Source organism: Micropterus dolomieu, linkage group LG08 (assembly GCF_021292245.1).
Source record: "Micropterus dolomieu isolate WLL.071019.BEF.003 ecotype Adirondacks linkage group LG08, ASM2129224v1, whole genome shotgun sequence".
In the NCBI taxonomy this organism is placed as follows: domain Eukaryota; kingdom Metazoa; phylum Chordata; class Actinopteri; order Centrarchiformes; family Centrarchidae; genus Micropterus; species Micropterus dolomieu.
This window is the reverse complement of record NC_060157.1, coordinates 5,340,078-5,352,540: the sequence shown is the minus strand read 5'-3', so window position 1 is coordinate 5,352,540 and position 12,463 is coordinate 5,340,078. Positions and strand designations below refer to the sequence as shown.

General features: G+C 37.2%; 1 protein-coding gene across 2 annotated transcripts; it reads right to left on the bottom strand.

Moving 5' to 3' along the window:
• Positions 1-7,649: 7,649 nt before the first annotated feature.
• Positions 7,650-12,234, bottom strand: LOC123975469. 2 transcript variants are annotated; one of them, XM_046056970.1, is made up of 7 exons: positions 12,056-12,234; positions 11,240-11,593; positions 10,258-10,320; positions 9,426-9,476; positions 8,149-8,247; positions 8,006-8,046; positions 7,650-7,801 (listed from the first exon to the last, which is right to left on the bottom strand). In XM_046056970.1, the coding sequence occupies exons 1-7, from the start codon at positions 12,105-12,107 to the stop codon at positions 7,679-7,681; spliced, it is 783 nt and encodes a 260-aa protein (XP_045912926.1). In that variant the 5' UTR covers positions 12,108-12,234; the 3' UTR covers positions 7,650-7,678. The 2 variants fall into 2 exon arrangements, with proteins under 2 accessions (XP_045912926.1, XP_045912927.1); XM_046056971.1 differs by lacking the exon at positions 9,426-9,476.
• Positions 12,235-12,463: the final 229 nt, after the last annotated feature.

The following is a 12,463-nucleotide window of genomic DNA, read 5'->3' as shown; positions in this document are numbered from 1 at the left end:
TAAATGGTTCCATAAAATATGCTAATTACTTAAATAATCTTGTAATATATGAGTCCAGGTGGATCTAAATATCACATGGGAAAAATGTCTTACATCATATAAAACTGTTAGTGTCTGTTTTACATCATGTAAACATTTTTAAAGATTGAAATGTTGTAAATGTATTACAATTTGGTTCGATATAGAGCAGACAAAAGCAAACAATGATTCAGTTTCAGCTCTGCAGGTTTTAACCTTTAACACCGTGCACTGCAGCTGTTGTGTCCCCAATCTGCTGCTGTTCAGGCTGCTTCATGGTCTCAGGAAAAGTCTTTGGAGCTGTGAAGAACAAAAACACACATTAATACTGTTAAATATATGGTATGATATACAGTGGGTCATGTTTGGTCATAAAGAGGCATTTGCTAACATTTAAGCAAATGAAAATGTGTAGCGCTAAATATGCTTATTAATCTAAATATGTCAGGATATTTAAAACATCAGCAGCTGCAGTCGCCAAAAAATGGAAATGAAATGCAAGGAGGCCAGCAGAGGTGTTCAGTTTCTTGGTAACATCCACAACGGTAAAAAATAAGTACGGCAACACTGTACTTTGAAACATACTATTTTTATATCTGCCACCTGTAGATACTTGCCAATCAGTTTTCTTTGATTTGTTATTAAGGAAGGCAAAAGATATCTCAGTTAAAACTGTACTATTTTTGGTAGAAAATTTTGAATGTTCAGGAGACAGAACTGGTGTTTCAGCTTAATTGTTTATTGTTTAATGGTCAAGAGCTCTTTTTAATTTATAATTAGTAGCTATAGAGCAATGGTTTTATGAGTGGGTAACTATTTTGTTTCTCTTGTCACGCAGGTGATTCCTGCCAGTGGTTTCACATGATTCTGCTGATCTACAGGTAGTAAAATAATATTGTGCCAAGAAATGTAGCAATGCACTAGCAAAGACAGTGAAGAAGATGACTGTTATCAAGTCAATATAATTGTAAACAATGCAGGGCATCTTTAAAGGAATTAACTTCATATTGTGCAATTGTTCAGTAGTGTGCCCTGTAAGTAATGAAGTGTTCACAGCGATGATAACATGAACCAAGTTCTACAGCTACGGCTCTGTGAGGCTGTTATTATAGATACAAAATGTCTTACAGCTAAAGGCTAACTTCAGAATTCTATCATGGTCACAATGACAAAGCTAAAACACTGATTTTTAGTATAATGTTTACCACATTAATCGGTTTAGTTCACACAGTTAGCATGCAAACGTTTGCTTAGTAACACTAAATACAAAGCACAGCTGAGGCTGATGGGAAGTAGTTCTGTAGATATTTTGTCATAAACAAACTTCATGTCAATCCACCTAATAGTTGTTGAAATATTTTAGTCTAAACTACACTAGCATGTCAAAATTTGTAAACAGATTATATCCTGTGCTTCACTTTTTGGCCATAATGTTTACCTAACCTTAAGAAGTACTCTCAGTTACCATAAACATGAAAATATCAGTCATGTTTTAGTTGCCATCAGATGATACCGTCGGAAAACTATTAAAATGCACTTCGCAAATACGTTCAGCTTGCTTTAATTCTACTAAAACTCTTGTTTTCCTTCTTTATTTTGATAAGAGATGTGATTTTGGCAGCATTACATTTTCCTCACCAAGCTGGACTTCAGCAAATGTAGAAAAATTACAAAGACTCTCAGGAGAAACTCACCATCTGTAACTCTGATCTCAAACTCCAAATATGCATCAGGTAACAATCGTCTTTCCAAACCACACCTGTACCGTCCTGAGTCAGACTTGGTCAGCTGGGTGATGCTAACATACAGAACAGTAGAAGATAATGGAAAAGTTCCTTCTTTGTATTTGATGCTGTATTTGCCTCTCTGAGCTACGTCGCTATCAGTTTCTATGAGGATGTTTTCTTCTTTACATTCATCTTTACAGAGGAACTTTCTTCTTCCAAAGAGACTAAAATGGCATGCAGCTGTGACACTTCCTCCTTCAGTGCGGATGAGTGTTTCTGCATTGTTTCCACCACACAGAGCAGCTGAAAAAATGAACATTGAATACTGATGATCAGGACATTTTATTATAGACTTACTGTCAAAGAGACTGCAAGCTAATACATCATGTTACATAAAAGAGATGATGATACTAAAGTAGTAGTTGCTGATTAAGTATCATTTTTGTACCACTTTTTGTTTATTCCTTTAAATGAATAGCTAAAGGATAGGTTTACATGTATTCATGTCTGCCTACTCACATGACCTAATGTACATTGAAACAGTTTTTGTTTGCTGCAGTCATTCCAGTTTTAGCCTTCTATCCTTTCCTGACATCTGTCCGGTGGAAGACAAACTGGAGGAGATGGAGATGGGGGACAAAATCCACCATCCTTCTCCAAAATGTATCTGAAGTTAATATAAAGCTTAATCAGTGTGAGTTAATCATATCAAGTGGGTTTAATCCAAAGTGTTTGTGCAGAAATTTTGTCTTTCCACAGTGTTTCCGTACTGAGCTGTGGAAGAGGGACAGTAACAAAAAGAGGGAATTTTATAATAACAACTCTTGGAAGAAACACTTTGTTTCCTTGTTGAGGCCTCATATTAACTTCAGATATACTTTACAGCAACTTTATATCTCTTACAGTACATTGGAAGTGCATCAGGAAGGAATCTTACAATAGCCGGTATGAACAGCAAACAAGAATTGTGTTAATGTACTTATGGGCACTTTTGTTGTAAGACAGCCTTACATGTTCCTGCTGAAACACATCAGAGAGCAGTAACAAAGTCTTGATGGACAATAAGTAATTTACGTAGCAGCAACGTGATATATCATATTAGATAAACATTGGATATCTAAATAAGAAGGAACAAAACAGTTGTGATTAACAGCTGTATGAATTAAACTAAGAACAACTGTACAAAGGGACATCAAGGTAATCAGTCCTCACCTGATAAGAAGCAGAAAAGCAGAACATGGTGCATATTCATTCTGAATTCAATCCAGACAAAGAAACATCATTAAACGGGAGGAGAAGTGTTTTAATCACTCTTCTCTTTCAGGTGTGTGTGATCAATATGGAAGTTGCCAAATGTAATCTTTCCCTTCCCCTCTGTGGTTTAAAGCTTCATCTACACCCACAATAGGACAGTGATGGTGATGATGATGAAGGGTAGTTATTTAAAAAAATGAATTTTTAAAATCCTGGTTCAACCATATAAAGCACTTTGTAACTTTGTTTTGAAAAGAGCTGTACAAATAAAATGTATCTTTATGTTATAATTATTACACAGAAATGTTATATGAAGCAGTTGTTTCATGATGAAGCTGCTGTGAAGCCCCTTTTCACACAGCAATGAATTTTGACTGAAGCCCCTTTTAAATCCTAATATAATTTTAAACAAAAACATTTGATTTGTTTCTCTCAGAAATATTAAATGCAGAATCCTTCAGCTGTTACTGGAAACTCTGTCAGTGCTGTGATCTAAAAATGGATCAAAAAGACCAGATCAGGTGTCTTTTTCACAGTTTTTCATTTCCTCATTGTGGTGCTACAACAGAAAGATGATGGAGAAGCTTTGATTATAGACCTGGGACAGGTTTTATTTAACTAACTATCCTACTCATAAGAATTAAAGCAACTTAATGAATGCCCTTAAATTTAAAATAGCTCCAGGGGGTCTCTCACAAAGGTTAAAATTAGATACAATCTGATTGCATTACACAAAGAGAGGTGAACACACATGTCATATATACAAAGCTATCATTGGTCATAATGAATAAAATGTTAGCTAAGGCAACATGCATTATTAAGAATGGGGTAGTCTTTGCCTAATTTTTGCATCTGATTTGAACATTTGATAAAAAGTTCCCCCACACTGTTTAATGTAGAAAAGGCATATGATATGGAATGGAAGGAGGATTTTCCATTCATTTCAAGTAGACCACCTTTATACAGTTAATGCAGGTAAAACTATAACAGTTTGTTTTCAGACTCAAGACTTATTATAACTATCATTCCCATCCTAGAGGAGACAGGACATAATAAATTTAAAATTATTCAGACTTCAAAATATGTTATATTTAACTAGTTTTCAGCTCAAAGGAGAATTAAAAGGAATGAAATGGCAGATACAAGATAGCAAAGGAGGCAATGAAACAGGAAGATACTGTGGAAATTTAATTTAGCAAAGCAGAAGAAACTGGAATAATAAAGAGCAATGTTATTAAAGAATGGAAACATAAATTGGAGAAGGCAAAAAACAGGCCGATATAATCAAGGAATTTAGTGGGCACCATGAGAACAGTAGAAAGAAATACCTGAGAGGAAAACATAATAACAAAGAGGAGATTGGGACACGCATGACTAAATAAAACACAACATGTAAACCATTCATCTGGTGTGAGTGAGCATCGTCAAACAGAAAAGACAGTTTTTCAATTCAGTGTGAAACCCAAACTCAACAGAGCTCTGATCTAAAGCTAGATACATCCAGTAATACTATTTGAAATCATGGAAATACACTGTGACACTGTGGTCACACACTCATTTGGGTTCCTGCGCACAATAACTGGCCAAACAAGTGAGTAAAAAAAACAAACATAGACACCATAATTTAACTTTCAAAATTTAGAGGGAAAGGATATTGCATGGAAGAAAATAAAGAGTGGCAGCAACACTGGGATCAGGAGATAAGAGGAAGATAAGAGAGTCAGTATTAAGAGAAACAAGGGAGGAAAAAGAAAAGAGGAGGTAGGGATGACCGGACTTATAGGACACACTGACCTGAACGGGACTCTCCATACTATAGGTGTCACGATCCTGTCCCGAGCTTGTCTGGGTTATATTATTTTGGCCAGGCCTTCTCTGTATTTTGATTTTGCTTTCTCTGTGTCTGGGTTTTGGGTTTCAGTCCTGTCTATCTGTGGTCTTGTATCCAGTTTCCTGTTTGTCGGTGTGGTGGTTCTGATCTGTTCTGTTATCTCGGTGTCTGTCTTAGTACTTGTTTAGATCTGTCCTGTCCCTCATGTCTTGTTCTCTACCATCATGCTTGGGTTATGTTAGTCTGTTTGCCAGTTTCATTAATTAATCTGATTTTGTTCATTCTGCTTTAGTCTCTGTGTAGCCTTCATTATTTCATTTATCCACATCTTTTAGTTACTACTTATCTGCCTTTTCTCGTATCCTAGTTCCTAGTTCATGTCTTAAGTGTTTACTCCTGGTCTGTGTACCTCTGAGTTTGGTTTTATCTTTGCTTCCGTCTGTGTTCCTTGTTATTAGTGTATTTGTATTCTGTCTGCTTGTGTCTGGATTAGTTTGTTATGCTTATTATTCTGATTTGTTACTTCTTACCTTGATATGTTTAGTGTTCAGTACTTGTGTTATGTCTGCTCACCTTCAGTAATCTGCCTGCCATCCTGTCTCTCTGCCTTGTTAACCCTGATCCCAGTCTCCTGTGTTGCTCCCGCCCTGCTCGTTAGTCCCGGTGTATAAATGTTTGGTGTTTCTGTTTAATCCCTGTCCGGTCATTGTCGTATGTCGCATGTATGCTGTCAAATGTTGCGCGTTCCACCAGTCACTGTGCTACCTTGGTCTGCATTGTTTTATGTACCAGTTTCCCTGTACTTGTGAGTTTGGTTCATGCCTGTTTTTGTCTTGCCCTAGATTAAATACCCCTGAACTGTATCTCAGCGCTAAGTGTCTTGCATTTGGGTCTCACCTGCTCTGCGCACCCAGCGATCCTGACAATACGGAAGCATCCAACTGGACTATGTGAACAATGTCACGTACCAGAAACAAAGATGTTAACTGCAAGAAATATTTCTCAGAAATAAACGACATGATGAGGGAATGAAAACATCAGGGATAACAGGAGCAGGTTTAAAGGGTGTACTGGAGTGTGGTGGAATTGGACAAGGCAGGAAGTGTTCAGTTGGTTTTCTGTTGAGGACTGGATTGATAAGGAAAGTTAAGTAACTCCAGAAGATGGCAGTAATGCAACACTAAGGATGCAAGCTGACGTTAACCCTCAAGAAGAAGAAGCACTCAGTTCAAAGAGCCAATTACGTCAAGCTGGTTCCACACATGGGTTTGAAACTGGTTTAAAGCTCAGTGGATGTTGTAAAAGTGCAGCGTATGCGATGACAACATGAAGAGAGAAAGAACGCACAGATTCTTTAACGATGTCATGACGGAGCAACAACACAAGGATGACACGTTACTTGTGGAAAATATTCCATGAGCTCTGGGTTGTTTGCTCAGAATCTGATGAGGGAAAACACTGGTTTCAAGGTAAGACCGCTCACACTGTATTTATGACACGTGCAGCAGTTTTTATTAGGCAGCATGATCAATGCTTTGTTGAACGATAAGTGTGTGTTTTGAATCTGTTTTAGATATTGTCAGAACCAAATCACAGGGTCGGCATGTGGGTCGATTTTGAGTTGCTTTGACTTGACTTGAGTTTTTCAGTTTTATGCAACTTTATACTTCTACTCCAGTACCACATTTCAGGGGGAAACATTGTACTTTTTACTTAACTGCAACTACTATCTCACGGAGTAAGAGTTTACAAACAAAACATACAATAATTGTATAAAACATGAGACTGCAGTATCGATTAAACTATCCAAAATAATATAAAGTAGTTGATGTGCCCCACCAACACAAGCTGTAATATGATATTAATATTATATTGATAATATATAACTGAAAGATTAAGAGACTCTATTAAATTCAAATTGTTTGCTTATGTAGCATAAAGTGAACTGCAAACTGCATCTCATTTTACAACCCTGTTGTAACATGATGAACACATTTACATTGTATCTTCAAAGGGTAGGATATTAATTTAGTCATGGTCGAGTAAAAAACAAACAGTTTCTGAAAATTAGCTCATTCCAGCTTGTCAAATGTGAGGATTTGTCCTACATGAAACTAAAATATTTGGTTTTGCACTGTTGGTCAGATAAAACCAAGCATTGAAGAAGCCACCTTGTAGCTGTCACGCAGTCTCTGGAGCCTGTTGCCATTTTCCCTTTTCCAATTCATTTTTGCTGAATGTCAAAAATCGTCTAAGTTGTTTGGATGGTCGTTCAGAGCATCTGCTGCAGGGTGTGACAACTGGCTCCTAAATAATTGAGAGCAGCTTGGTGTGTGTGTGTGTGTGTGTGTTTATTTTTTATTGGAGGATTAACTTTTTCAGATTAAAATGTAAAAAATTACATATTTTGAGTTGTATACATTATCACATTACATAATCTCAAATGTTCAAAGCCAGAGTTCTGAAATCCATAATTAACAAACAACAGATGACCAGTCAGGAAACACGACTAAATGTAACGTGAAATTAAACATAAATACATTACCTTGTCCGTAAACATGATTTCTACCTGAGTTGCATCACATAGATTGTCATCAGAAATGGTGGTTTAACAATGAAGAAAACTCTTATAACCCCACACTACTTCACACTGTCGTCAATCTACGTCTTTTGTTGTTTTGATCTGAGAGAACGCTGGAGGCAGAAATGACTTTAAAAGGTGGGAAACTGTACACCGATGTAATTCTGATCCTTTCTCGACCTGGTGCAGACCTCATGTTAGCAGATACTGAATTTCAAAAAAATTTACCACACACTTCTGAGGGGAAAAAAGTTTTAATGACTTAATTTAAGAACTAGACATCCTATGGAGTGTAAAGTAGGTCCGATCCTGATCCCTGCTGGCTGGATCGAGCCTCTGGTAGGTGGAGTCACTTGTGGAGACTGGATGACAGTTTTCATAGGTGACAAACTAAAAAAACAACAACAAAAACATCTTTATCAATGTCACTATTACCCGTACACATGAAACACAGAGGTGATCAATTGTTTAGCCTGACTGATACTGGGTTTTTGTGGCCAACATCGGTATTTGAGTGTTTAAAAAACCTGACTTGGCTGATCTTTTTTTATATGAACACATTTTGATTTTTGATAGGAATCCTGTAAGGGTCACCTCCATGTTTGTACTGTGGGAGTTTCTCCTTTTGTCCAAACCTGTGGAACAAAAAGGACAGCCAAAGAAAAAACTGTAAGAAGGCCTTGAGTATGTGTGTGTTTGAATGAACATGTACAGATAAGGTTGGGAAGGTAACTCACCATCAGTTGTCCTCTTATATTTGTAAAGCAGCAGTAGAAAAACAGCCAATAGCACACCAATAACCACTGTCACGCATATCGCGACAACCAGCTGGAAATCTGAGTGAGAGACGTGGAGAAAAGTTGTTTTATAGGGTTAAAAAGATGTAGGGATCGAAGTAAATATAATAAGGAATAGATTAAGATAACAACATAGTTGAGATAGCCTAAGAGAGAGAAACTGTGTTACAAACTGGAGGTGCCGCATGTGAAGTCTGACAAAAGAGCAATGCATTACAGGAAATGTAATATCTGGCATTTGCAGAGCTTGACCCAAACTTGAGCATAACAATCAGAATATCAATTTTGACCATTCTTTTTCTCTCTTGAGTCCCCCAACTATATGGAAGTTTAATTCTGATGGAGTGGTCCTTTTTTATTAATATAAAATGGATAAATTTTATGGAAGGTTTTATATTGCATATTTCTTAATGTCCCTCACAGGGCAGGAGGTGCATGCATGGATGTGTGTAGTCTGTAAAAGACACAAATGAAGTTCAAGAGAAGTTGTAGGAATAAAATAAGGATAAAAGATTCTCGCTAAAAAGTTACTACTAGTGATACGTACTGTGAGCTCTTACTAGTATTTATTGCTGCTCTTACTAGTATGTATTGTCAGTTGTAGATCTGTAGTTGATGCTTGTATGTTGTTCCTCAAATGTAAGTCGCTTTGGATAAAATGATTTATCTGTGTGATTTATCGATATTTCTCCCATGCGTAAACAAATTGGAGACTGCAGATGAAGTGATGATGAAGCCAGTGAAGCCCCTAGGTCATAGAAGTGAGGGGACATTTTGTTGTTTGTCCTTAACAAAGGACTTATCTCCAGGCTTGGTGTCTTATTTTGCCTGGGAGGAGTCACTGGTACGAAGTAAACGCCATAAACTGTACCGTACTTGTATATCCTGTTTCCTCAATCAGTTTCTGCTTAGACTGCTTCACTTCTTTGTGGTAATATTTCACAAGGTAGGGGGGAAAATACCCTGATCATTAATCATACTTTTCTTGGCAGCAGCTAAACTTGACTCCTTTAGTGTAACAATAGGGATTGTATTTAAGTCAGTTCATGCAACAGCAGAACTTCAGTGACTCAGTGATGCCTTAACAAAAAGTCCCAAAAGTCCCACACAGGGTGAAGTGTTGCACCTTAACCACCCATAAAAACTTTAAGTCTAAAAGAACAACATTGAACATTGAATTTGATTCTCTGACTAACGTGCTATACCTGCAGACGTACCTACTGTTTCCTTCATGGAACACTGGTCAGACACCTTGGTGTTTAACTGTGCTGTGAAAAATGAAAATGAGATGCAATAATACTGATAATATTTCACTGTAGTTAAAAACAATGATGGGCAATAAAGATACAATAGGGATACTGTATTTTGTGATATAGTACATCTTCTGGACATTCATTCCTGAGAGGAGTATCTGTTAGTGACTAATCTTGTGAATTACTTAACTGTTAGTAGTTGTACTAGTAGTACTAAATCTACATAATTGCATTAATACAGAAATCCTGACAAACTCTCTACAGGTAGAAAAAACCCATCATAGTGAACAAACACAAACTTTTGAAAAAGTAATTTACATAATTGGGTTGAAAGAATACAGGATTGATTTATTTGTATTGAGAAATTGATATTTAACATTTTCCCCGATATTAATTACTTAAAGGGATAGTTTGGGTTTTATGAGGTACACCCATAGTCAGTGTATTACATGCTGTAGAAGGCGGTCAGCGTGTCCCCACTTTGGAGAAACAGAGAATTGTAATGGCACAGAAGCTAAGCAATATGCTGCGGGCGGGGTCAGCAGCAAAACTTTTTTTTTAGTCTTCTAAAGGAAGGCCCACTGAAAAAAATTAATAGTTCAAGTATATGCTGTATTCTGAATATTTTCAGTGCTTTCTTTTGCCAGCCCACTTCAAGAAAAGATGACAGCGTGTTTGTTAGAGAAAGATCTAAAAAGTGGATTGTAATGTTATACTCAGTACATACAAAAGCAAAATACAAAGGTTAATAAGATTGTAATGTTTTGTATTCATGTGTCCATAAACTGTACCATACCTGTTGTTCCCTTAGTCGACTGCTGCTTAGACTGCTTAGTGGTTGTCGGAAAAGTGGTTAAAGCTGTGAACAGTGAAAATGATGAGATGCAGGTATTCACATTATCTTCTCTGTGGTAATATTTCACTGGAACAAAATAAAACTGTGCAAATATTCATCACCTCATTGTTAATCATGCCTTATTTGGCAGCAGCTAAACTTGACTCCTTTTAGTGGAACTACTGAATTTAACTTTCTGTGAAAGCAGAACTTAAGTGACTCAGTGTTGCCTTGACATCACCAGGGAAAAGCAAACATACATCACAGTGTACTTTTAAAATCTAATTTAGGGTGACACGGCCTCACAGCAAAGAAGGTTGTGCGTTAGAATGTGTATTTTGTTCACACAAACTGTGGAGATTTTTAAGAAGGTCCTAAAGACATTCCTATTTCAAAAGGCCTTTCAACACTCATGATTTTAACTTTATTTTTGTGGTGTTTTATTGCTATTTGTTTTTGTTATATTTTGGGAACTGTTTTTAACCCCCTGCTAGTGTAGCACTTTGAGAATTCGTTGAAATATAAAGTGCATTATAAATAAAATGTATTATTAGAATCTAGGCCTTTCTGTGTGAGTTTGCATGTTCTCCCCATGTCTGGGTGGGTTCTATCCGGGTGCTCCGGCTTCCTTCCACCATCCTAAGACATGCAGGCTAGGTTAATTGGTGTCAGTGCGAATGATTCAGGTTGTTTGTATATGTGTAGCCCTACGATGGACTGACGACTTATTCAGAGTGTACCCCGGCTTATGCCTGATGTCAGCCGGGATTGGTTCTAGCCCCCCACGACCCTGTACACAAGATAAGCGGTTGATGATGGATAGATAAGTGTATCAAAATAAACTACTGATTGTTTTTTTTTTTGTATTTCAAAAATATTAAAAATTCTATGAATAGTACGTTAGTATGCACAGCCATTTTCACCACTTTCAGTAGAAACTTACCTTCTGTAACTGTGAGCTCACCAAGCTCATACAGATCCGATAAGGAAGGCCTGCCGAACCCACACCTGTACAACCCTGAGTCAGACGTTTTCAGCTCTGCGATGGTCAATTGTAAAACCCCTTCATGATATCTGATGCTGTATCTTCCATGCTGAGTTGGGGCATGTTGAAAGGTGAATCTAACCAGAATGTCTTTCTTATTGCATTCGTCCTTGCATAAGTACCCCTTCCTCCCTTTAGCCAGACTGAAGGGGAATTCAAATGTGATACTTTTTCCTTTAGTCCCTGTATAGAGGGGGACATCTCCAGAGTAGATTTCTGTGGGATTGTTTGTGTTTCTGTTACACAGTGCTCCTGAAAAGATGAATATTAAAACAGATGATCAGTCCTTCTGTATCTTGCTGGGGAAAAAAGAATGACATTAGATATTTACCCCTTGACCAGTTGCAATAAATGTATTATGATGTTTTGCCACAAAACCTATTGTTAAATACAAATGAGTTAGCCATAAAGAAAGTCACACTTTTTACATTTGTTTGTTATGTGGTATATGATGTTGCAGTAGTACAGTTACAAGCAGCAGAAATTGCAGTGGTAGTCGCAGCTACTAGTAGTTGCCCACACTCAAGAAATAAAAGGTGAAAACAATACCAGCCCTGCTGTCATGGCTGGTAATAAGATTGAATTGTGAGAATGTATTTTCACGTCTGTGGATGATAATTGTCAATCTACTGAGCATGAGAACAACAAAAAAGAACATATTTACATAAGAAAATGTCCAAAAGCAGTGTGTGCTGTCAGGTAATCAGTCCTCACCTGATGTGAAGCAGATGAAAAGAACATGCTGGATATTCATTCTGAATATCATCCTGATGGAGAAAAATCATTGAACTTGAGGAGAACAGCCTTTTGTCCCTTCACTCCTTCCACTCTGTGTGATGAACAAAGAAACTGAAGTTGCTTAATATGTGACACAACTTCTAATTTTAATGTCTCTCTCGCTCTCTCGCTCTCTCTCTGTGGTTTTAGCTGCTCCTATTACACAATGGTGATGATGACGAATGTTGGATTTAATGAAGCCGGTTGTACGTCATTGATTCTAACTGCGCACTGTAAGAACAGTGTTCCCCACAGAATGACAGTGTAACTGTGGCACCAGCTATAAACAACGTGCTAACCTTGACACCCAGCTTTATTCTAACGTTAACTTGGCTCCTCTGATTA